At 43.9% G+C, this 24,065-nt stretch overlaps 2 protein-coding genes and 1 long non-coding RNA gene across 8 annotated transcripts in view; 2 read left to right on the plus strand and 1 right to left on the minus strand.

Moving 5' to 3' along the window:
• Positions 1 to 6,936, plus strand: part of mmp28 (matrix metallopeptidase 28) — a 40,795-nt gene extending 33,859 nt beyond the window's left edge. Inside the window, exon 7 of one of the 2 annotated variants that reach the window (XM_031790394.1) lies at positions 1 to 971. In XM_031790394.1, coding sequence (XP_031646254.1) covers positions 1 to 398 — 398 coding nt within the window. In that variant the 3' untranslated portion in view covers positions 399 to 971. The other variant, XM_020502682.2, reaches the window with a different exon arrangement.
• The window catches only part of LOC109905363 (cullin-3), a 26,700-nt gene continuing 6,370 nt past the window's right edge, over positions 3,736 to 24,065 (minus strand). Inside the window, exons 3-18 of one of the 5 annotated variants that reach the window (XM_031790390.1) lie at positions 20,857 to 20,970; positions 20,213 to 20,373; positions 19,202 to 19,316; positions 18,874 to 19,102; positions 18,315 to 18,460; positions 17,879 to 18,055; positions 17,125 to 17,295; positions 16,536 to 16,643; positions 15,472 to 15,596; positions 15,232 to 15,328; positions 14,806 to 14,940; positions 14,327 to 14,513; positions 11,225 to 11,370; positions 8,770 to 11,087; positions 7,004 to 7,097; positions 3,736 to 5,527 (exon numbers count right to left, since the gene is read on the minus strand). In XM_031790390.1, the coding sequence (XP_031646250.1) occupies positions 10,956 to 11,087; positions 11,225 to 11,370; positions 14,327 to 14,513; positions 14,806 to 14,940; positions 15,232 to 15,328; positions 15,472 to 15,596; positions 16,536 to 16,643; positions 17,125 to 17,295; positions 17,879 to 18,055; positions 18,315 to 18,460; positions 18,874 to 19,102; positions 19,202 to 19,316; positions 20,213 to 20,373; positions 20,857 to 20,970 (2,043 nt within the window). In that variant the 3' untranslated portion in view covers positions 3,736 to 5,527; positions 7,004 to 7,097; positions 8,770 to 10,955. Of the gene's footprint in view, positions 5,613 to 6,959; positions 7,098 to 8,769; positions 11,088 to 11,224; positions 11,371 to 14,326; positions 14,514 to 14,805; positions 14,941 to 15,231; positions 15,329 to 15,471; positions 15,597 to 16,535; positions 16,644 to 17,124; positions 17,296 to 17,878; positions 18,056 to 18,314; positions 18,461 to 18,873; positions 19,103 to 19,201; positions 19,317 to 20,212; positions 20,374 to 20,856; positions 20,971 to 24,065 lie in introns of all 5 variants that reach the window. The other 4 variants (XM_031790392.1, XM_020502683.2, XM_031790391.1 and 1 more) reach the window with 4 other exon arrangements.
• On the plus strand, positions 7,974 to 10,358 carry LOC116353608 (uncharacterized). Its single transcript, XR_004203072.1, has 2 exons — positions 7,974 to 8,419; positions 8,808 to 10,358. It is a non-coding gene; the product is annotated as an uncharacterized LOC116353608 (long non-coding RNA).

Consider the following 24,065-nt stretch of genomic DNA (forward strand, 5'->3'; position numbering starts at 1 on the left):
GTAAGCGTATATGGCGTTACTCGGGCAGTGCCCTGGACCCTGGCTTCCCCAGGAGGAGCAGCCAGGCCGGCCTCCCCTGCCACCCAGACTGTGCCTTCTACTACGCCCCCCTGGGACACATGGTCCTCTTTAAGGGCCCCCGCTACTCCGTGCTCAACCTGCACACACTGAGGTCCGAGCCCTACTACCCGCGCCGGCTGGCCGACTGGACCGGGGTGCCCCAGGGAACCAACGGTGCGCTGACCCGTCCTGACGGGCGCCTCTATCTCTTTAGGGAGCAGCAGTACTGGAGGTTTGACCCAGTGAAGGTGCGCATGACCAGAGAAGGCCAGTGGGCTCAGGACCTGGATTGGATAGGCTGCAGGAACAGGACTCACCAGGGCAATGACATCCTGTGACAAACGTGGAGCTACAGCTCTCATATCAAAGTTGATATGAGGGCCAAAAACCTGAAACAATAGCCTGGGTACAAGTCTGTTTCTGATAATATTCCAGTCCTTATACTCTATCATATGCCAAACAGTTTAGCATGACAAGGAGTGCAAACAGACTGGTACCCAAACTACCAAAACATATAAAAGGCCATTATGTCTGTGCAATCTAAATATGGAAGACTTGGTTGGAGCCGGCCGGGGTCGTTGGCCTGAAACACTGTCATCAGTGCCATCGAACTTGACTTTTTGGTAAGATTCATGACACAATAAAATTGACATTAGTAATGAACATTGTTGAGCATATTAAACCTGGGTCGGGCCAGGCACACTGTAGAGCACTGCTGACCATTCACCTTTCAAAAGGCAATGTTCCTGACATTCGTGAAGATCGCATTCACAGTAAACACTGCAGATATCATCTCATTAGGAAATTACCTTTAAAGTCAAGCACTCTACAATGTGACTCGGATTGAATCCCTGCCCTGGTGACAAATACAGTGCATTTGGAGAGTATTCAGACGCCTTGAATTTTTTCCACATTTTGTTATGTTACAGCCTTATTTTCAAAAAATTATTCAAATGTTTTTTTCCACCCTGATCAATCTTAAAACAAAACCCCATGACAAAGCAAAAACAGGTTTTTAGAAAATTCTGCAACTGTATTAAAAACAGAACATAAGTATTCAGATCCTTTACTTAGTACTTTGTTGAAGCACATTTGGCAGCAATTACAGCCTTGAGTCTTCTTGGTTATGATGCTACAAGCTTGGCACACCTGTATTTGGGGAGTTTCCTCCATTCTTCTCTGCAGATCCTCTCAAGCTCAGTCAGGTTGGATGGGGAGTGTCGCTGCACAGCTATTTTCTGGTCTCTCCAGAGATGTTCGATCCAGTTTAACTCTGGGCTCTGGCTGGGCCACTCAAGAACATTCAGAGACTTGTCCAGAAGCCACTCCTGCGTTGTCTTGGCTGTGTGCTTAGGGTCATTGTCCTGTTGGAAGGTTGGAAGAACCGTCGCCCCAGTCTGAGGTCCTGAGCGCTATGGAGCAGCTTTTAATCAAGGATCTCTGTGTATTTACTCCGTTCATCTTTCCCTTGATCCCGTCTCCCGGTCCCTGCCGCTGAAAAACATCCCCACAGTATGATGCTACCACCACCATGCTTCACAGTAGGGATAGCGCCAGGTTTCCTCCAGACGTGACGTATGACATTCAGGCAAAAGGTTTCACCAGACCAGAGAATCTTGTTTCTCATCATGGTCTGAGTCCTTTTAGGTGCCTTTTGGCAAACTCAGGTGCCTTTTACTGAGTGTCTTCTGTCTGGCCACTACTATTAAGGCCTGATTTGGTGGAGTGCTGCAGAGATGGCGGTCCTTCTGGAAGGTTCTGCCATCTCCAGAGAAATTCTGGAGCTTTGTCAAAGTGACCATCAGGTTCTTGGTCACGTCCCTTCTCCCCCGATTGCGCGGTTTGGCCGGGGGACCAGCTCTTCCTAGAGTCTTGGTGGTTCCAAACTTCTTCCATTTAAGAACGGAGGCCACTGTGTTCTTGGGCACCTTCATTGTTGCAGAAATGTTTTGGCACCCTTCCTCGGATCTGTGCCTCGACACAATCCTGTCTCAGAGCTCTATGGACAATTCCTTTGACCTCATGGCTTAGTTTTTGCTCTGACATGCACTGTCAACTGTGGGACCTTTTACATAGTCAGGTGTGTGCCTTTCTAAATCATGTTCAATCAATTGAATTTATCACATTCTAGAAACATCCCAAGGATGATCAATGGAAACAGAATGCACCGGAGCTCAATTGAGTATTATTGCAAAAGGGTCTGAGTACTTAGGGGGTCCTGTGCAAACATTTCTAAAAACCCTGTTTTTGCTTTGTCATTATGTGGTATGTGTAGATTGAGGATTTTTTATTTAATCCATTTTAGAGCAAGGCTGGAACGTAACAAAATTTGGAAAATGTCAAGGGGTCTGAATACTTTCCGAATGCACTGTACACAGTGGGAAATCAACTCCATAGAAAATGATTTTGTATATTACACTTAAGATTTCTTAATGTTTATGCTTTGGTATTACACTTGTACATTTCAGATATTCATCAAGACCAACCATGTGTAATTCACTTTTGAATTATTTGTATAAAATCATGTGAGATACAGAACTTCTCTGGAACAATGCTGCCTTCCAGTGGTAAAAGTATTTCTTTGCAGACTTTTACATTACATTTTAAAAGACACTGTCTACTGAAACTGACAGAATCCAAATGGAATGTTTGCCATCAGTGTTGCTGATACTAAACCAAGAATACCCCTAGATTAGTTCTTCAGTAAAATATAAAAATCAGCAAGATTAGAACCTGTAACCGTCAGTACCAAATAAAGTGTTCAGTGAGTAAGTCATTTCTTTTTAATCGGTAGATTATAAAGTTGAATTGGGATTTAGCAAGAGCGAACACTTGCATGTCAAAACTTCTAAAGGGGTGGATTAAATCGGTATCGCGGAAGAGCCGCGTTAAAATGTAAAGGTCATTTCCGATTACTCCGCAAACGCAGTAATATCACCTTTAAACTTCAATTGAGCTACAACATGGAAATTCTGCGATACTTCTGTAATGCAGATTGAATCCAGCCCTAAATCATTACTCCACATGCTTGATAGACCTGCATCACTTGTTTTTGAGCCAACTTCACCATCGGCTTTGAATGGGGAACCCAGCTCATGACAGTCCAGTTTCGAAACAAATGCAAATCACTTTTCACCCAGTGCAAACTCCGCCCACCTGGACCAGCATTTATATTCTCATTACTGGCCTTTCATCCAATCAATTCGTCAGGATCAGTTATTTTAATAGTCTACACCAGTCTAAAAACGTGGGCACAATGAGAATGTGGACAAGAGCCAAACAGATGTTAGCACCAGGTATAAACAGGGCACAATAGATGGTACCCAATGCAGCAGTACAACGTTATTGGAGTTGTATTTAAGCATTAAAACCCGAGGGGGTGTGGTATATGGCCAATATACCACAGCTAAGGGCTGTTCTTGGGCACAATAACAGAGTGCTAGGACACAGCCCATAGCATATAACAAACCAGAGGTGCCTTATTGCTATTATAAACTGATTACCAACAATTAGAGCAGGAAATAAAATTAATGTTTCGTCATACCCCATGGTATACGGTCTGATATTTCACGGCGTTCAGCCAATCAGCATTCAGGGCATGAACCACCCAGTTTAAAAATCACTAACATATGTCTTAAGAACAATTTGAAACAAATGACAAGTATTATTCCCAAATTAGTCAGAAGTCAAAAATGTAATTTACAAAATACAATTAATTACTTTAGTGATGCATGATAAAAGTCATATTTCACATGTTTAAATTAAAGGGACAGTTTCCCCAGACACAGATTACACTTAGTCCTGGACTAAATGGCACTCTCAATGGAGATTCTCCACCGAACAAGCTTTTTAGTCCAGGTTTAGCCTAATCTAAGAAACCGGCCTCTACACAATCAATTTGGTAAACATCATGTGGTCCTAGGTTATAGACAGCCTTGCAATGTAACAGCCTTCCATGGTAATGTCAACACACACTTTATACATTATTAACAGAGTATCATCTCAGACAAGGAGTCTTTTAGCTCGCTAGTCCTTTGTTGTATTCCAGTCATCAAGCCATATTTGAACACACAGATTACCAAATATGTATCCTAACCACAGTACCCGAAGCTAACGGCTTTACGAAAAAGTTTCCAGAAAATAAATGAATTATCAGCTCCCACAGTATTCGTCTTATCAAAATATGTCCTTTCAACACAATGGTTTGGCAAGGTCTACTCAACACAACCCATGGTTTCGTTATAGTATTAGAAGATACTGTTGAAATACAATGTGTTAATCCTAGAAAAATAGGCTAATGACTGTACAATACTAACTTCTGACCCAGGAGTCAGACCTGATAGACAGTGCTTTCTTGGGGTAAGGACTTAGGTCACTCAGTGATATGCTACCACACAGATCAGCTTTCATAGTGCACAGACAACCACATGAACTAACCAACCACACACATTTATCTACCTACCCACTTGCGGCACATTTGTATGCATTTCTACTTCCACTGGTAATAAAATGCATAGTTGCCTAGTTAGACAATAATTGTGAATCTGAAATCCCTGGGCGTAACAGTTTCATTTACTATAGGCTTTACACCTAGCCTGGCTAGTTGGCGTCCAAAAGGGCACCCTATTCCCTATATTGGGCACTACTTTTGACTAGAGCCCACCAGCACTACATAGGGAATAGTGTGACATTTTGGACGCAGACCCAGACTGGCACCAGGAAGTCCATCTCTAAGTTACATTATGTTAGATAGTGACAAAATGTCCTACAACTGCCTGCCTGCCACACTGCAGAAAGGAATCAGATGAAGAACTCATCTATTGGGTCTGTACTGTGTGTAGGTGACAACAGAGCCTTTGCTGCTGGCGTAGCAAGAGGCCCTGGCCCCACAGGCCCTCTGGAGTAGCTCTGACCCGGCATTGCCCAGCTGATAACACTGCTATCAGCTTTGGTAGGGCTGCTCACAACCCATGTCCTGTGGGGGGTGCAAGCATCCAGTAGACAGGCACTCAGCTCCCTCGCTAGGCTCTCTGGGGCAGAGGCCCCCCACAGCGGCTAGCCTCTCTCGTGCTCCGCCTCCCACAGGCTCTTCCTCCTCCAGCAGCAGGTGGGAGGTTGACAGGGAGGGCCGCGCTTGGGAGGTGGATCATGAGAGAGGGAAGGAGTCGTGGGGGTGGTTGACGGATAGCGTGGCGGGGCTGCTGCACTGGGACGAGTAGCAGGAGCTGCCTGGAGGGGTGCTGCAGTGGCTGTCTGAGCCCATGTCACACCCAGGTAAGGCAGGCACCTAGCCTAGCCAGGCCTGGGTCGGTGCGCAGCCAGTTCCCTGGCTGGGTCACCTGGCTGCAGGACTACAGGGTGTGGGCTGCTGGGGGCAGTGCAGACAACGCTCCTCAGTAGCCCTCTGGGCGAGACGCTTGGGCAGGTCAGAGGGAAGGCACAGGTCAGGGGTCGCTGAGGCTTTCACCTGGGGGACAGAGACTAACAGTCTTAACTTTCTCTGGGAGACTTGAGGTGAAAATAATGGACGGTTCAACAATCATGGAGGGAGCCTACAGAGACAGGAAAAACAACAAACCTAAGTTCCAATTAAAGAAGCACTATGCAGAAATGTCTCTGCCATTTCCTGGGTGCTAAAATTCTAATAGTTCGCCTAATTTCAATTTTATGTGACAAAACAAGCCAGTATAGTGTAGAGAGTCATTGTACCATCTATAGCGCTGTGAAATATATTTTCCATAATGAAAAATATTTTATTTTTCAGCTGGTGTACAAAACCGAAAGTAAGAGGCAAAAATTTAACTTGAGCACGGGAAGCATAGAAATAGAGCACATAGAACAGACCTACTGCTTCTTAGACTACTTTTTCTACTTTTGCGAATGAAATATCTAACACTCACATTTCTTTGTGACTTTAATCAGGTCGCCCAAAAAGTTACATATTGCAGCTTTAAGATTGACGACCAAATCTTAGCTTATATCGAGGCCATTGGGACGATTCATGCCTCTCAAAGTTACTATGCATTTATACAGTGGTGCAATGGGGAAAGTATGTTTCAATGTTAACCATTTGTTCCTTGGCCTTCCTGAACACAGCCTTGGCTGTTTTCCTTTTATTTGCCAACATGTCTTGAAGGAAAGGTAAATGAGTGTTTGATACTGTATAAAACCTGTGGATGCATGGATGCCATCGTTCTCTGTGGGAATGTGTGCATTTATAGCGGAGTAAAGGAAACCAGTGCAGTGATATACAGTGAGCTACAAAAGTATTGGGACAGTGACACATCTTGTGTTGTTTTTAAATGATTCAATAACTATGATGCACACTGTCAGCTTACATTTTTTAGGTTATTTCATCCTTGTCGGGCAAACCATTTAGAAATTATAGCACTTTTTGTACATCGTCCCCACATTTTAGGGAACCAAAAGTATTGGGACAAATTCACTTTGTGTATTAAAAAGTAGCCAAATGTTTTGTATTTGGTCCCATATTCCTAGCATGCAATTACTACATCAAGCTTGTGACTCTACAAACCTGTTGGATATATTTGCTATTTGTTTTTATTATTAATATTGATTATTGCCCAAATCAGTTTGTGATTCATGCCTGTATTTGAATCTGCTAATTGATGATTAGTTAATAAATAGTATGGTCCATATTGAGGGTTCCCAGGTAGGGTATTTAAGACTTGTAATTTGTCTAGGTCAGGGAAGGGACAGGCATTGGGTTGTTTGTGCTCAACTTTTCACATTTGGTTTATTGTCAGTTTATGTTCCTGTTTGTTACTTTCTTTTGTAAATAATTGTTACGTTTTTGCCATGCTTATTATCTCCACATTTGCTAATAAAAGCATCACTACAGGCAACAAAAGTAAATAACTGCTGTGTTGACTCCTCACTGTTAAATCCTACCGCATGGTCAACCTCAGTCTAACTTTCTCACTTATGGAGGCCAGGTCATCTGATGCAGTACTCCATGACTCTCCTTCTTGGTCAAATTGCCCTTACACATCTTGGAGGTCTGTTGGGTCATTGTCCTGTTGAAAAACAAATGATAGTCCCATTAAGCGCAAACCAGATAAGATGGCATATCACAGCAGAATGCTGTTAAGTGTGCCTTGAATTCTAAATAAATCACTGACAGTGTCACCAGCAAAGCACCCCCACACCATCTCCTCCATGATTCACGGTGGGAACCACACATGCGGCGATCAGCCGCTCACCTACTCTGCGTCTCACAAAAGACAGTGGTTGGAACCAAAAACTGGTAGCTAGCGAACGTTGTTAATGAGTTAACCAGCAACAATCAAGCCAACAGTTTTTTTTTTTGCTAACGTTAGCTAGCTAAGGTTAGTGAACCACATTAGAATATACTAGCGTGCCATTTTACTTGTAAACTGACCTAATGAGATTACTCAGACGTGTAAAATGTAGCTACCTAACTAATTTAGACCAGGAACGGGACCATTCAATTCCCATTGCCTGTGGGCTGTTGCATGCAAAACTGTTCGGCAAGCACTAGTTAGCTAGCTAGTGATTCCCAACCGCTTACATTTTTTTTGAGACTCGTTTTAAAATTAACGTTAACCAGTCCAAATTTTTGATAGAAAACACTGAAGTAGATAGAGCCGGGGGTACTTTTATACTGCACACAGCGAAAATAGCCATGACTCACATATTTCCAGTAACGTTACCACTTGGATACAAGATACTAGCTCGCTACTGTAGTAAATTCGTTAGCTTATAAGAAACTTACTCGGCAGTTTCAGCTCCTAGAATCCACATTTTCGTCAACTGTTCGAGAATGCCACCGGACTTAAATCGAGTCCTATTGCGAAAAGCACATTTTTATAGTGGCCCTGGCTTAGGCAAGGCGGTCCAAACAATTAAAAGACACACCCTAATCCCCTCAGCCCTCAAATTAAATGGACACGTCTGATGACGAGTATGCACTTGCAGGACAATGGGCGAGGGAGGCAGAATTAGTTTTAAATGGACCACCCTTGGGCCGGAAATGTGTCACTCATTCATCCCGCGACGATTGTGTTTTCAACCAACGGTAACTTTTTATTTATTTAACTAGGCAAGTCAGTTCTTAAATTAAACAAATTCTTATTTTGGACTCAATGACGGCCTACCAAAAGGCCCCTTGCGGGGACGGGGGCTGGGATTAAATTTAAAAAACAAATATAGGACAAAACACATCACGAGAGACAACACTTCGTAAAGAGAGAGCTAAGACAACATAACGTGGTAGCAACACATGGTACAAACAGTATTGGCCAAAGTCAACAGCACAAAGGCCAAGAAGGTAGAGACAACAATACATCATACAAAGCAGCTACAACTGTCAGTAAAAGTAAGTCTTTGAATGAACAGTGAGAAACTGTCCAGTTTGAGTGTTTGTTGCAGCTCGTTCCAGTCGCTAGCTGCAGCGAACTGAAAAGAGCTTGTGTGTGCTGTAGATGCCCAACAGTCAATTATGATTGCATGTCTACTTATATTAAAATATAATTATTAATATACGCCTACTGTATGATAGATAGCATATTAATTAGCTAACTAACTTCTGAGGAAGGAACATGTTTCATTTCTACAATTTCCAAAAGATGACCAAACAAAACACATTTACTTTTTACGAGACGTGTTTGTACCGTCATGTGCATGAGTAGCACAATTTCTCATTTATTTGCACTCGTTTTTACTTACGCTTGTATGTTGACTATTTCATTGATGTTGTTTTTCAGGCCCCGGAGTGATCATAGTGTAACGACCCTGGGTTTAGAAGCGTGGATATCGACTCTGCCGTATGCTTTTGCGGGCTAGAAGGTCGATGGTTTGAGACCTGCCCCCTGCCTGTTTCATAACAGTACTTATACAAAGCCGACTAAAAACGAGGACTGAGTACCTGAAGTTGCAAACTTCCCTTACTTGACTAATCATTTGGCCCACCCTCCAATATGGCGAGGGTAAGTGGACGAGGGTGTGTCTTTAAAGTGTTTGGACCGGATCCAATAATTGGCACAGTTCAGTCAGTCTGTTAGCGAAGTGTTTTTTTCATGAACAGCCTTCTAGTTGGGACAGTGACGTCATCAGCTGCACTGGTACCGTTAAAACATGTTTTATGAGGGAGTAGAATGTCAGATTTAGGGAGGCTGTAAAAAAATGTTACGGATAAGTAGAAGAGTCGTGTCTACTCAAACACATGAATAAAGACGTGCAGGAGACATGAGAAAGGGTTGTCTACTCAAACTAAATGAGTAAATGGCAGTCGTCTCCCCGTCATGATGGTGGTTAGAGCGTTGGACTAGTAACCGAAAGGTTGCAAGATCGACATTGAAAATAAGAATTTGTTCTAGTTAAAGGTAAAAAAAGAAAACAAAAAAAGAGTCCAGACAGGGTAACTACACTGAGGGGGCAAAGGAGATAATACCACTTCTGTCATGGAACCTGAATCACATTTCTGTTAAAGAGCACAACAACCCTTATACTGTGCCCCCCTTAAGGACAAGTCGTTGTCACATTCATAGAACAGTGGTTTTAGTTGTGTGGTAGACATTCTGGAACATTGGAGACTAATCACCTTTCACATGTTATTTTCTAATAATCAACATTAAATTGTCATAGCAGCTGTATTAGTGAGATGCATATTCATCCATTGAACCCATGTAAAGTGGCCTGCTGTAGCCTTAAACAATTTCATTGCACACTAAGAAATAAAATACACTTGAAGGTGATTCCGCAAGAAACATTGTTCTAAAGCAAATGCAGTGACTCAAAGTTGGCTACCACTGTTTGAAAGCAATCCAAATAGTTATTGAGTTCCTCTTCTTAGATGCTTAACAGTTTGACTGTGGTTCCCTCTATGCATTACACTTTAATTATGGTCAGATACTGTATTTCACCGTACAATTTACTGTGGCTTTCTCTCTGCTCTCGGAGAGGAATACACAAGGCACAGAGTCGTAAAACAGGGAGGCAAAACTCCCTTCGATGTACATTTTCTTTTTCTACATTTAATATGATAAACTAGGCCCTGTACAGTCCACTTTAGTGAGTACAATAATTATTTTACAATTTATACACATTAAAACATGGTGCTAAATTGGTTCCAATTGAAATGCAGTAAAGAAAAAAAATGTACTTCCCCCTTGTGATCTGCATAGGGAGGAACCTACAATTCCAAGGATAAATATTTTCTGGGCTGATGATCCAATTTTACAATAGGCCCCATTGAAGAAGAAAAAAATGAAACCCCCCCCCCCCTGAATAGGGCATGTGACTTCTCCCACCACTCCATAAGACAAAACATGCTATCAAAGCAACTGCTCCTGTTTTCTGCAAACCAGCCACTACATCCATGTCTTCCTCTTCTCTGATTAAAACCCTAGAGGGAAAAAAGGCCAATAGTGTCTAACAACCTGTACAACCAGCATGATGCCACGAAAAAACTAACATAATACATTTACATCAACATTTAAAAAACGTGAGAAATGTCAAATTTTCTTGGTCTTCGTGTAGCCAACCCACATTTGCTTGGTATATGTTTTGTATAATTTTTTAATGCTCGTTTTCTTTTCCTTTTGTTATATTGGGTTTGAATGCAGTACACTCGATGCATTCACACTCTCCCCCCAATTCTTCCCAAGGCCACATTAGGAACATGAAACTGTAACAAAGCGAGATCCAATCCCTCCATTTAGCTCTTCTCTGCAGAAGAAATCTAAAAGATATGAAGAAAAACTGTCTTTTTAACTGCAATTTTTTCAATGGAAGAAAAGTAAGCTTCCCAGTGTTTCCCAGTATGAGACAAACTTTCAAATTCATACGCATAACCCGTCCCAGAAAAAAAGGTATCGTTTCTTTTCGTGTCAGGTTTCATGGAATTCAGGTCTTTATGCTACATAAGTGTACACTTTGCGATCCTCTGGTGTCCGCGCCAAATATTCCCGCTCAATGAGTCCTTCAATGCGCTTCTTGATGACTACAGGACTGGGGAGGAATCGCGATCGCAGCTGCTGGGTGACCTAGAGAGAGACGATACAAACACAGACACAAATCAGAACCGGATCTCACATCTAATTACTGATGTTAATTAAATACTAACAGGTACAACCAGGTGTACCCGAAACGCCTCAATCTTCATACACTGTATTCCACTCACCTCTGCTACTAGTACGTTATGCTGCATCTTCTTTCTAGACTTCATGATGCGGACGATGGCCGCCTCAATCTCGTGCTTCCTGTCGTCGTCCACTTTCTGCCGCGTCTCCTTCCTCTCCGGGTCCGACTCTCCTTGCTTAGCGGCGACTAGTGGCCAACAAAAGGAAAACCTGTTTCAGCTGGGAACCACATGACGGCTACATGCACAATAATATATATTATACAAGCTACACAGGTCAGTGGGGTTTTTCCACTACACTATACAAAAGTATGTGGACTCCCTTTCAAATTAGTGGATTCAGCTATTTCAGCCATACCTGTTGCTGACAGGTGTATAAAATGGAGCACAGAGCCATGCAATCTTCATAGACAAACATTGGCCTCAGAATGACCTTACTGAAGAACTTAGTGACTTTCAACTTGGCACCGTCATAGGATGCCACCTTATGAACAAGTCAGTTCATATTTCTGCCCTGCTAGAACTACCCCAGTCAAACTAAGTGCTTTTATTGTAAATTGGAAACATCTAGGAGCAACAACGACTCCGACGCGAAGTGGTAGACCACACAAGCTCACAGAACGGGACCGTGCAAGTGCTGAAGCGCGTAAAAGTAGTCTGTGCTCAGATGCAACACTCACTACTGAGTTCCAAACTGCCTCTGGAAGCAACGTCAGCACAATAACTGTTTGTCGGGAGCTTCATGAAATGGGTTTCCATGGCCAAGCAGCCGCACACCATCCTAAAATCACCATGTGCAATGCCAAGCGTCAGCTGGAGTGGTGTAAAGCTCACCGCTATTGGACTCTGGAGCAGTGGAAACTCGTTCTTTAGAGTAATGAATCACGCTTCACCATCTGGCAGTCTGACGGACGCCAGGAGAACGCTACCTCGATGAATGCATAGTGCCAACTGTAAAGTTTGGCGGAGGAGGAATAATGGTCTGTGGCTGTTGTTCATGGTTTGGGCTAGGCCCATTAGTTCCAGTAAAGGGACATCTTACGCTATAGCATACAATGACATTCTAGACGATTCTGTACTTCCAACAGTTTGGGGAAGGCCCTTCCTGTTTCAGCATGACAATGCCCCGTGCACAAAGCAAGGTCCATATAGAAATGGTTTGTCAAGATCAGTGTAGAAGAACTTGACTGGCCTGCACAGAGCTCGGACCTCAACCCCATCGAATACCTTTAGGATGAATTGGAACACAAACATGTCTCCACAGCAATGTTCCAATATCTAGTGGAAAGCCTGTTATAGCAACAAAAGGGGGACCAACTCCATATTGATGCCCATGATTTTGGAATGAGATGTTCAACGAGAAGGTGTCCACATACTTTTAGTCATGTAGTGTATCAGAGGTAGAATCATATAAACTCATTATAGTTATGTGGGTAGAATGACCCTTAGAAGGTTGGTGTATAGAATGCATTCGGGAAAGTATTCAGACCCCTTTACTTTTTCCACATTTTGTTAGGTTACAGCCTTTTCCTAATTTTTTTATATATTTTTTAATTGTGTCCCACTCAATCTACACACAATACCCCATAATACATAATATAGTTTAAATATATATACATTTTTTTAAACGTATCAAAATAAAAAAAACAATATCACATTTACATACTTTGTTGAAGCACCTTTGGCAGTGATTACAGCCTCAAGTCTTCTTGGGTATGATGCTACAAGCCTGGCACACCTGTATTTGGGGAGTTTCTGCCATTCTTCTCTGCTGATCTCAAGCTCTGTCAGGTTGGATGGGGAGCGTAGCTGCACAGCTATTTTCAAGTCTCTCCAGAGATGTTCGATCGGGTTCAAGTCCAGGCTCTGGCTGGGCCACAAGGACATTCAGAGACTTGTCCCAAAGCCACTCCTGCATCGTCTGGCTGTGTGCTTACGGTCGTTGTCCTGTTGGAAGGTGAACTTTTGCCCCAATCTGAGTTTCCTGAGCGCTCTGGAGCAGGTTTTCATCAAGGATCTTTGCTCCGCTCAGCTTTCCCTCAACTCTGACTAGTCTCCCAGTCCCTGCAGGTGAAAAACATCCCCACAGCAGGATGCTGCCACCATGCTTCACCGTAGGAATGGTGCCAGGTTTCCTCCAAATGTGACGCCTGGCATTCAGTTCAATCTTGGTTTCATCAGACCAGATAATCTTGTTTCTCATGGTCTGGGTCCTTTTAGGTGCCTTTTGGCAAACTCCAAGCCTTTTAGTGAGGAGTGGCTTCCGTCTGCCCACTCTACCATAAAAGGCCTGATTGGTGGAGAGCAGCAGAGATGGGAGAACCTTCCATAAGGACAACCATCTCCACAAAGGAACTCTGGGTCTCTGTCAGAGTGGGCATCGAGTTCTTGGTCACCTCCCTTCCTGGTTCTTGGTCACCTCCCTGACCTTCTCTCCCGATTGTTCAGTTTAGCTGGTTATCCAGCTCTAGGAAGAATCTTGGTGGTTCTAAACTTCTGTCATTTAAGAATGATGGACACCACTGTTCTTGCAGACCTTTAATGCTGCAAAAACGTTCTGTGCCTCGACACAATCTTGTCTCGGAGCTCTACAGACAATTCCTTCAACCTCACAGCTTGGTTTTTACTCTGACATGCACTATCAACAGTTGGACCTTATATAGACAGGTGTGTGCCTTACCAAATAATTTCCAATCAATTGAATTTACCACAGGAAGACTCCAATCAAGTTGTAGAAACATCTCAAGGATGACCAATGGAAACAGGATTCACCTGAACTCAATTTTGAGTCTCATAGCAAAGGGTCTGAATACTTATGTAAATACGTTTATTTATTTTTTTAAATGTTTTTTATTATTATAAATTTGCAAAAAATCCAAACCTGTTTTTGCTTTGTCATTATGGGGTATTGTGTGAAGATTGAGGAAAACACTTAATTTAATACATTTTAGAATGAAATGTGGAAAAAGTCGAGGGGTTTGAACTTCCTGAATGCACTGTGCATACAGTTCAAAGTCACAACGCAATGTTTCAGAAAGCAAGGTTGAAACAAAATAAATCTTGGTTGTTTTTGTGCCATTTCGGTTATGCATGGCTTAGATCTTTGAATCTGTGTTCCACAAGAATGGTCTATATGGTTGTTACCTGTCTGGATCTTGACACGATGCAGCTTGGAGGTGAACTGGTCATTAACGGTGAACATGTGGCCGTTCTCAATCTCCTTGGACTTGGGCTCCTTGGTGAGGACGCGTTGGGTGGGCTTCCCGCAGGCCAGTGACTGCAGCGCACGCACCAGCTCCCTCTCCGGGATGTCTGTCTCCTGCTGGATCTCCTACACAGCAGTGAGCGAGCGATAGGGACAAAGAGGAGAGAGGGATATGAGGCAGAGGGATCCTTTGATCCATGACTGCATTATACTGAAACCAAATAATACATTCTGTTTATAGAGAAACAAGTAACTTTTTAAATTCAATATAATTTTATCCTCTCGGGGAAAGACATTGCCAGACCACAAATATCAACATCATGCACATATAATAAAGACATCAAATTGCCCAAATACATCCCCCCCTTAAACTTGACTTTATTCAGTGATGTTCTACGCATTCAATTAGCAGCTGTACCTCAAACATGGACTTCTCCCGGTTGTTGAAGAGCATTAGTATTGTCATCTGGAAGGTGGACACCTGCAGTATGTGCTTCCTGGTGTTGGAGCCTGTTACCTGGGCGCCGCCCACCCCCACCTCTGAGCCGTCCTCCTGGGGGGAGAGGAAATGAGAGGTCACCACCGGCCACCTTCAGGTAACTCAGTCACAAAGGAGGAATCATCAATGTAGCCTCTGTTCAATCACTGACTATGTCATGCTTATATATACACAAATGTGTGAAATGTTAGTTTAACCCCACCCCCCACACATCCCTGTTCATCCCATCCCAAAAAGGCAAGTACAGCCTTGATGCACCTGCTGTTATCAAGGCCTGATGTTGACATTACTGGTGTGTGTGCATGCATCAGTCTGTCAACCAGGCAAAGGCTGTCCCCTGCATACCTTTTTGATTGGGCCGTAGAAGGTGGCGTTGAGGTCTGCAGAGCCCATGTGATGCTGTAAAGTAAGCTGCCTGCCGCTGTGCTTGGCCAGATAAAACCTATGGCCGCAGAGCCAGAGGGGACAGTCACACACTACAGCGTTAAAGATAAACACAGACAAACAAATGGATAGCGCCCCGCTTCCACAACCTGCAGCAGAGAATATATGGCCTCTGCTATTCAAAGTAAATGAGAGACAAACCTTCTAAAGACTTCAAATGCATGTCGAGGCGAAGGGGGGATATTACATTTGGGCGTGGCGGACTGCGTTGGCCAGTAACCTGTCGTCAAGACCCTCACTGTGAGATCAACTCCGCCCAACGACACCTGGGGATGAAAGTTAGATCTACGTCTTCCACTGAGGTATCAAAAGCTTCACAAGATGTGCTCTTCGCTTTTGAGAGAGCTAATGGCTAGGTTAAATAGAGAGCAATAGTAATGGCGTCTTTTTATAGGCACCAACTCCGCCATGGTTCAAAGCTTGTGGGAAAATGAATGGAGTTGTTGTAGGGTTTTTTGATAAAAGCCAAAAGTAAGGTCTGTGGTAAACACAGGCTTAGAAATTCTACGTTTTGTTCAATGACCTACTCATCAGCTAATGTCACATTTTATGAATGTTTAAGCATTTATGTAATAAAAAAAGCACATAAGGCTTCATAATTCACAAAGGTCAGTGCCACCAGAGACTCTGGGTTCGAGCCCAGGCTCTGTCGCAGCCGGCCGCGACCGGGAGGTCCATGGGACGACGCACAATTGGCCTAGCGTCGTCCGGGTTAGGTCGGTAGGGATATCCTTGTCTCATCGCGCACTAGCGACTCCTGTGGTGGGCCGGGCGCAGTGCACGCTAACCAGGTCACCAGGTGCACGGTGTTTCCTCCGACACATTGGTGCGGCTGGCTTCCGGGTTGGATGCGCGCTGTGTTAAGAAGCTGTGCGGCTTGGTTGGGTTGTGTTTCGGAGGGCGCATGGCTTTCAACCTTTGTCTCTCCCGAGCCAGTACGGGAGTTGTAGAGATGAGACAAGATAGTAACTACTAACAATTGAATACCACGAAATTGGGGAGAAAAGGGGGTAAAATAATTCATAAAGGTAATGTTAACAGACTAATATTATATAATAGAACAAAACATATCTACTAAGCCTTTTCTTTCTCCATAGGAATGGCTGAACGAACCAGAAGTAACTCATTTCTGTTTTTTTAGGACTACAAGCTGGCGAGCTATGTTCCCCAGAACCAACACTGGACTGGTTCTGGGAGTGTCTCACCGCCGTTGACTGTAGGTGTTGGCGGAACTCGTCCATGGTTGTGTTTGAGATGCTCATGTCCCGGAACATGCCTTCCAATTTAGAGGTGAACTGGCAACCGCACTCCGTCTGGCCAGGGGAACCAGAGAAAGAGAGTGAGAAAGATACAGGATGAGACAGATCTATTAAACAACACTTCACTCGCGCTATCCGTTTCTTTCACACAGACTCTGCACTCAGCTGAGCTGAGGTTCAACACAGTCTCTGTGCAGTTCAAGTTAAAAATGTATTGTACCAGACCTGGGATCAAAATACAATTACAAATTATTTCAAATACTTTAGCTTTGCTAGCTTGAGGTTGCCTGTTGCTATTGAACCAAATCAAAAAGCACCAAAAGTGCAAACCCCACCTACATGGCACCCCAAACAGGCTAAAGCAAACGCTCGAAATATATGAAAGATTTGAAATAGTATTTGAACACAAGGTCGCACTTAGGTATTAACGGTGCTACAATATATCTGGGGGAAAAAAAGAAAAAAAGTTGATGAATGTATTAATGGATGGAAGCTCTTAAGATATATAGCTACTGTTCTTCCTCAGTCTCTTCACCTTGAGCTTAGAGATCATGTTCTTCTCCGAGTCGTCGGAGACGCTCTTATTGGTGAGCAGCCTCCTGGCCAGGTGCTGTTTGTAGTACCGCTCAAACACATCCTTCTCCTGCATGAACCTGAAGAGCACCATGGCCTTGTCCAGGATCGACTCCACCTCCTGCTCCGTCAACTACACACAGAGGACGAGAAGAAAGTGAGCGCTACACAAGCACACACACACACTTTAAATGATTACATTTCAAGCACTCATTTAATCAAATATTGAACTCCTTATACAGTGAGCTCCAAAAGTATTGGGACAGTGGCATTTGTTGTTGTTTTGGCTCTGTACTCCAGCATAGAACATGTTTCCAAACACTTCTACATTATTTGGATGCTACCATGATTACAGATAATCCTGAACGAATCGTGAACAATGATGAGTCAGAAAGTTAGACACACTAAAATCATACCCCCCTAAAAATACCAACCTCCTGTTAGCATGTCTTGGAGGTATGATATTTGTGTGTCTAACTTTATATAATTCCAAATTAGTGATGAGGTCAAGCTTTCATTCTTTCGGGCTGTTGTTCAGGAACAATGACAGGGTGCTTGGCCCTGGTCAAAAGTAGGGCACTACGTAGTGAATATGGTGCCATCGGGCTCTGGTTAAAAGTAGTGCACAATATAGAGAATATGGTGTCATTAGGGAAGCAGCCTGTGTGCCCTGAGGGGAGGATGTTCCTCCTCCATTACATCAGAAAACCACCCACTCCTTTTACGCCTTTCTTCAGCTTGTCGTCGATGAACAAGGAGAGGTACTCGGGAGAGCGCGAGTTGAGGTTGAGGAAGTATTCAAAGTCCCCTGCGATGGTCTGCTTGAAGAGCCGGTCGTTGTTGAATGACTCTTGGAGGAAGCGATCGAAACGTGACTTCAGATCCAACAGACCCTGTAGATAACAAAACAGAGGAAGGAAGAAAATGTGACATTATTATTGGAAAGCAGTGGCACTTACTACATGCTCTTGTGTACGCTGCCATCTAGTGTCAATATGGAGAGTTACAGCAATTGCATCCCTGTTGTAGATTTAAAAGTATTCGCTGGAGTTTTCACTATTGTTAAATCTTTGATGGGAACGTAGCCAGAGAGCTATCTTTAGTAGACCCCCCCTTCCCCGTGTCAATGATGTCACTTCCTGTGTGAGTTACCTGGATGTAATCTACAGGGTTTTTGCCCTCGCCCTCCTCTGACACCAGCGCCTTGCCCTGCTCGCGGAGGTAGGAGCTCATGCACTCACACATCGTCTTCAGTCCGTTTGGCACTCTGCTAAAGAGCTTATACATACACGCCAGGTCTGTGTTCACGCACACAACATCAGTACAAACACATTAGTATCCAAAGACCACCCACTACACAGAATATATTTCACAATAAATATTGAATTGCTGACATTGATGTGGTACCAAGTATGCACACGATAACACACATTCACACAGTGTACATTACTCTATTACTCTGCAAAATACCTCTATAACTCTGCAAAAGGTACACAAACGTCTGACAAACTTTAACATCGGGGTGAAATAGCCCTTTCATTAAAAAAAGAAAGACAACAGTATCTGTCCCAAATGCCACCCTATGCCCTAGATAGTGCACTACTTTTGACCAGAGCCTAAGTAGTTTAATGCATAGGGAATAAGGTGCCATTTGGGATGCAGGCCCATAGCTGGGACTCGAGTAGTAGTAGTAGTAGCGTGGCACACTGACCCTCTGTCTTTCCGTTCTTGAGCATGTGGACGAGGCCCGAGTTCTCCATTTCCACGATGGTCTTCATGTGCTTGGAGATGAGCTCCCGCTCCACCACCTTGACGATGGGCTCCTCCGTCGTCTTGTCCAGGCAGTGCAGTACGCGCTCGATCTCCTCGTTTATCCGCGCCTCCACTTTCTTTATGTATACGCTCGCGCTGTTCTCTGCCAAAAACTTTTGACTTTCCATCTGGAGGGCAAACAAACACGGGGTTAGGAGCACCTTGGGAGATGGGCATACACATTATGTATATAACATGGGGGGGGGGGGGGGGGGATTCTTACAAACCTGGAAGAACTCTGCAGACATTTCTAAAAACGGGGCCTCAAAGTCCTCTTCGTAAACCGACCTTCCTTCAAGGCCTAAGATCATTAACATCTGGCATGCATTTCTGATCGCTCCCCTGAGAGAGAGCGAGAGCGAGAGTGTGTCAAGTACAGTTGAGTCCCAAATTGCATTCTATTATGGACCTTGGTCAAAAGTAGTGCACTGAATGTAGAAAACATTAGGAACACCTGCTCTGACCATATTATAGACTGACCAGGTGAATCCGAGTGAAAGCTATGATCACGTATGTCACTTATTAAATCCACTTCAATCAGTGTAGATGAAGGGGAGGTTAAAGAAGGATTTTTAAGCCTTGAGAGAATTGAGAAATGGTTTGCGTTTGTGTGCCATTCAGAGTTTGAACTGCAACGCTGCTGGGTTTTTCACACTCAATAGTTTCCCGGGTGTATCAGGAATGGTCCACCACCCAAAGGACATCCAGCCAACTTAACAACTGTGGGAAGCATTGGGGTCAACATTCCTGTGGAACGCTTTCAACGCGTTGTAGAGTACATGGTCCGACGAATTGAGGCTGTTCTGAGGGCAGAAGGGGATGCAACTCAATATTAGGAAGGTGTTCATAACGTTTTGTACACTCAGTGTATAGGGTGCAATTTAGGTCTGGGTCAGCTCAAATACTATCAGATTCTTTTTAAATATAACAAAGAGCACAATGAAATAATCATGGATTAGGGTTGTGGTTTTCTTTAGCGGGAGAAACACTGCATCCTTGAGCTCAGAAACTGTGGCTCTGTTCGAATTCCTTCAAAGTGCATCCTTCCTCCCTCCCTCGAAACAATCAATGCGTAGACATGACTGGACAGATGAACACAAGCATTCCACCGCATGGCTTTCACTTTTCCAGTCATTTGTAGTGATTCCACTTATCCAGTCATTTCTTCAACAAAGCTTGGAGTTTGTGCATTTTTTTTAAAGTCGAAAGGGGCCTGTGTATAGACGGGGGTCATATACCTGTCCACCACCTCGCCCTTCCTCTCTCGTGCGATCATGTCCAGGAGGGTCTGTCGGAGGTGGTCTCGGATGCAGCCGTAGCGCACCACCTGGTCTCTGAAGATGATCAGGCCCAGGTTGTAGACATTCTCCACGTTGTTCTGCTGCACGTACACCCGGTCCTGGGAAACAAGATTAAGAGAGGGGTTTTGTCAGTCAAGGTTGATCTTAGGTAAGTTTTGCATTTACCCCACTAACGGTTATGGTTAGGAAGCTGATCTGTACTTAAGGGAAACTTCACCCCGGAGCGCGTTTGAGACCTGCAGCCAGGCAGCAATGCATTGCCAGTCCAAGGGATGGTTACAAGACGACACTGCATTGAGAAATACAGTCAAATCCTAATAACTAAGAAGTGTGCAAGTCTGATCAGCACAAATTATGCATGTCAGCAGTTGTTTTCTAAAAGTGTGATGATGCAGAACACATCATATGATCCAAAACGTAGCATCAGTTTTACATTTTTACTTAAAGTGTGTATCTTGAAAATGTATCTGCTGACTGGATTAAAATAACGCTATGTAACTATGTCTAGAATGAAAACGACATTCTAAAAGTTGTCCCAACTCTCTAAATACATGGCTCTGGTAGCTGGTGGTGGCACTCACCATGTACATGAGGATGTCTCTGATCATAACCATGGCCGTCTGGTGGTCGTTCCAGGCTTGGTTCAGTGTTTGGAGGAAGTTATTGTTTAGTGAGTTGAGGACATCTTCCCGTACCTGTGGGGAAGCAGCAGCACAGTCAGGCAGAGGGGCATTCGTTTGATACTACACACACACACCACACTGATGACTCAGCATACTGAGCCCATCTTGCTTTCTCTGCATGACACAAGCTCTGTCTGTGAGCCTCTCCCTCCACAAGCTCCTCTCTCGAGTGTTTCCGTCACTCTCTGTATGGGACTCTAAAGGACACTGTGCTCATCAACTCCAGGCAGAGACGCCATCATCATCCATTTAGTGAAACAGAGCCCAGCACACTGACTCACACACACTTCCTCTCAGCTCACTATAAATCACCCGCTCAGCCTAAAACACCATCATCCAAATGTAAGACCTTCGAAAACATGTTCAAAACACAAAAAAGCCCAATCCATCAATGGCACCTACTTTGATTTGCACAACAGTGTTAATATTGGGTAAATTCAGTTGAAATCAATACATTTTTGACAGCACCCCTTCTGATTTAAACAATTGTAGAAGTGATCAGGTGGTGACTTTTTGGACCCGAATGCCAAAACATCAAGCGAAGTTGACCCATTTTTCATACCGCACCATACCATGAGACATCCATGTTTTCATCACTGGAAAAGATAAACGGTTGAGACTGATATAATTTAAAAGCTTACAAACTGGGTTGTCAAACAATTTTATAACTTCTGGGAGAAATGTACAGTATATTCGGAAATTATTCACACCCCTTACATTATAAAATGGATTAAATAAAATGTGCTCATCAATCTACACACAATACCCCAATGACAAATGCGAAAACAGGTTTTTAGAATTTTTGAAGCCTATCAGAAGCTTCTAAAGCCATGACATCATTTTCTGAATTTTCCAATCTGTTTGAAAAGGCAGTCAACTTAGTGTATGCATACTAGTGCAAGCATACTTCCAACTTCTGACCTACTGGAATTGTGATACAGTTATAAGTTAAATAATCTGTCTAAACAATTGTTGGAAAAATTACTTGTGTCATGCACAGTGTAGATGTCATAACCGTCTTGCCAAAACTACAGTTTGTTAACAAGACATTTGTGGAGTGGTTGAAAAACTACTAACTTTTAATGACTCCAAGTGTATGTAAACTTCCGACTTCAACTGTACGTGCTTTCAGCTTGTCCCATTTATTTTCCAGCGATTGAACATTAGCTAGCAGGACGGAAGGCATGGGCAGATCGGCCACTCGTCGCCTGATCCTCGCAAGGCACCCTGATCTTTTTCCGCGAAACCTCAGTTTCCTTCTCCAGCGAATCACGGGGATCTGGGCCAGGTTGGGTGTCTGTAGTAGTATATCCCTCATGTTCGACTCATTGAAGAATAACTCTGTCCAGTTTGAGGTGAGAAATCGCAGTTCGGATGTCCAGAAGCTCTTTTTGGTCATACGAGACGATTGCAGCAACATTATGTACAAACAACTCAAAAAAACAATATAGCATGGTTGGTTATGATCTGATAAGACGGCAGCCCTCACCTCCGGCGCCACCTTGTCCCATCATACTCTAGCGACTCTTGTGGTGGGCCGGGCACAGTACACGCTGACACGGTCGCCAGGTGTACGGTGTTTCCTCCGACACATTGGTGCAGCTGGCTTCCGGGTTATTAAGCAGGAATTGTGTCTAGAAACAGTGCGGATTGGCTGGTTGTGTTTCGGAGGACGCACGGCTCTCGACCTTCCCCTCTCCCGAGGCTGTACGAGAGTTGCTGTGATGGGACAAGACTGTAACTACCAATTGGATACCACAAAATTGGGTAGAAAAAGGGGTAAAATAAAAAATACAAAAAACCTTCAAGAATTTTACAAAAAAAAATTGCTCAGGTACATCCTGTTTCTATTGATCATCCTTGAGATGTTTCTACAACTTCACTGAAGTACGCCTGTGGTAAATTCAATGATTGGACATGATGTTGAAAGGCACACTCCTGTCCATATAAGGTCCTACAGTTGACAGTGAATGTCAGAGCACAAACCAAGCCATGAAGTTAAGGGAATTGTCCATAGAGCTTACGAGACAGGATTGTGTCGTGACACAGATCTGGGAAAGAGTACCAAAAAATGTCTGCAGCATTTAAGGTCCCCATGAACACAGTGGCCTCCGTCATTCTTAAACGGAAGAAGTTTAGAACCACCAAGATTCTTCATAGAGCTGGCCTCCCGGCCAAACAGCAATCGGGGGAGATGGGCCTTGGTCAGGGAGGTGACCAAGAACCCGATGGTCACTCTGACAGAGCCCCAGAGTTCCTCTTTAGAGATGGGAGACCCTTCCACAAGGACAACCATCTCTGCAGCATTCCACCAAATCAGGCCTTTATGGTAGAGTGGCCAGACGGAAGACACATGACAGCCCGCTTGGAGTTTGCCAAAAGGCACTTCTCAGAGAATAAGAAACAAGATTCTCTGATCTGATGAAACCAAGATTGAACAATTTGGCCTGAATGCCAAGCGTCACATCTGGAGGAATCCTGGAACCATTCCTACGGTGAAGCATGGTGGTGGCAGAATCATGCTGTGGGGATGTTTTTCAGCGGCAGGGACTGGGAGACGAGTCAGGATTAAGGGAAAGATGAACAGAGCAAAGTACTGAGAGATCCTTGATGAAAACCTGCTCCAGATTGCTCAGGACCTCAGACTGGGGTAAAGGTTCACCTTCCAACAGGACTACATCCCTAAGCACACAGCCAACACAACGCAGGAGAGGCTTTGGGACATGTCTCTGAATGTCCTTGAGTGGCCCAGCCAGAGCCCGGACTTGAACCCAACTTCCCCGGAATGACCTGAAAATAGCTCTGCAGCGATGCTCCCCATCCATCCTGACAGAGCTTAAGAGGATCTGCAGAGAGGAATGTGAGAAACTCCCCAAATACAGGTGTGCCAAGCTTGTAGCATCATACTCGAGGCTGTAATCGCTGCCAAAGGTGCTTCAACAAAATACTGAGTAAAGGGTCTGAATACTTCCGTAAATGTCATGTTTCAATTTATTTAGACTTTGCCAACATTTCTAAAAACCTGTTTTTGCTATTGTTATTACGGGGTATTGTGTGTAGATTGAGGAGAGGGAAAAAACAATTAAAACACTTTTAGAATAAGGCTG

Source organism: Oncorhynchus kisutch, linkage group LG15 (genome assembly GCF_002021735.2).
Source record: "Oncorhynchus kisutch isolate 150728-3 linkage group LG15, Okis_V2, whole genome shotgun sequence".
NCBI classification, from domain to species: Eukaryota; Metazoa; Chordata; class Actinopteri; order Salmoniformes; family Salmonidae; genus Oncorhynchus; species Oncorhynchus kisutch.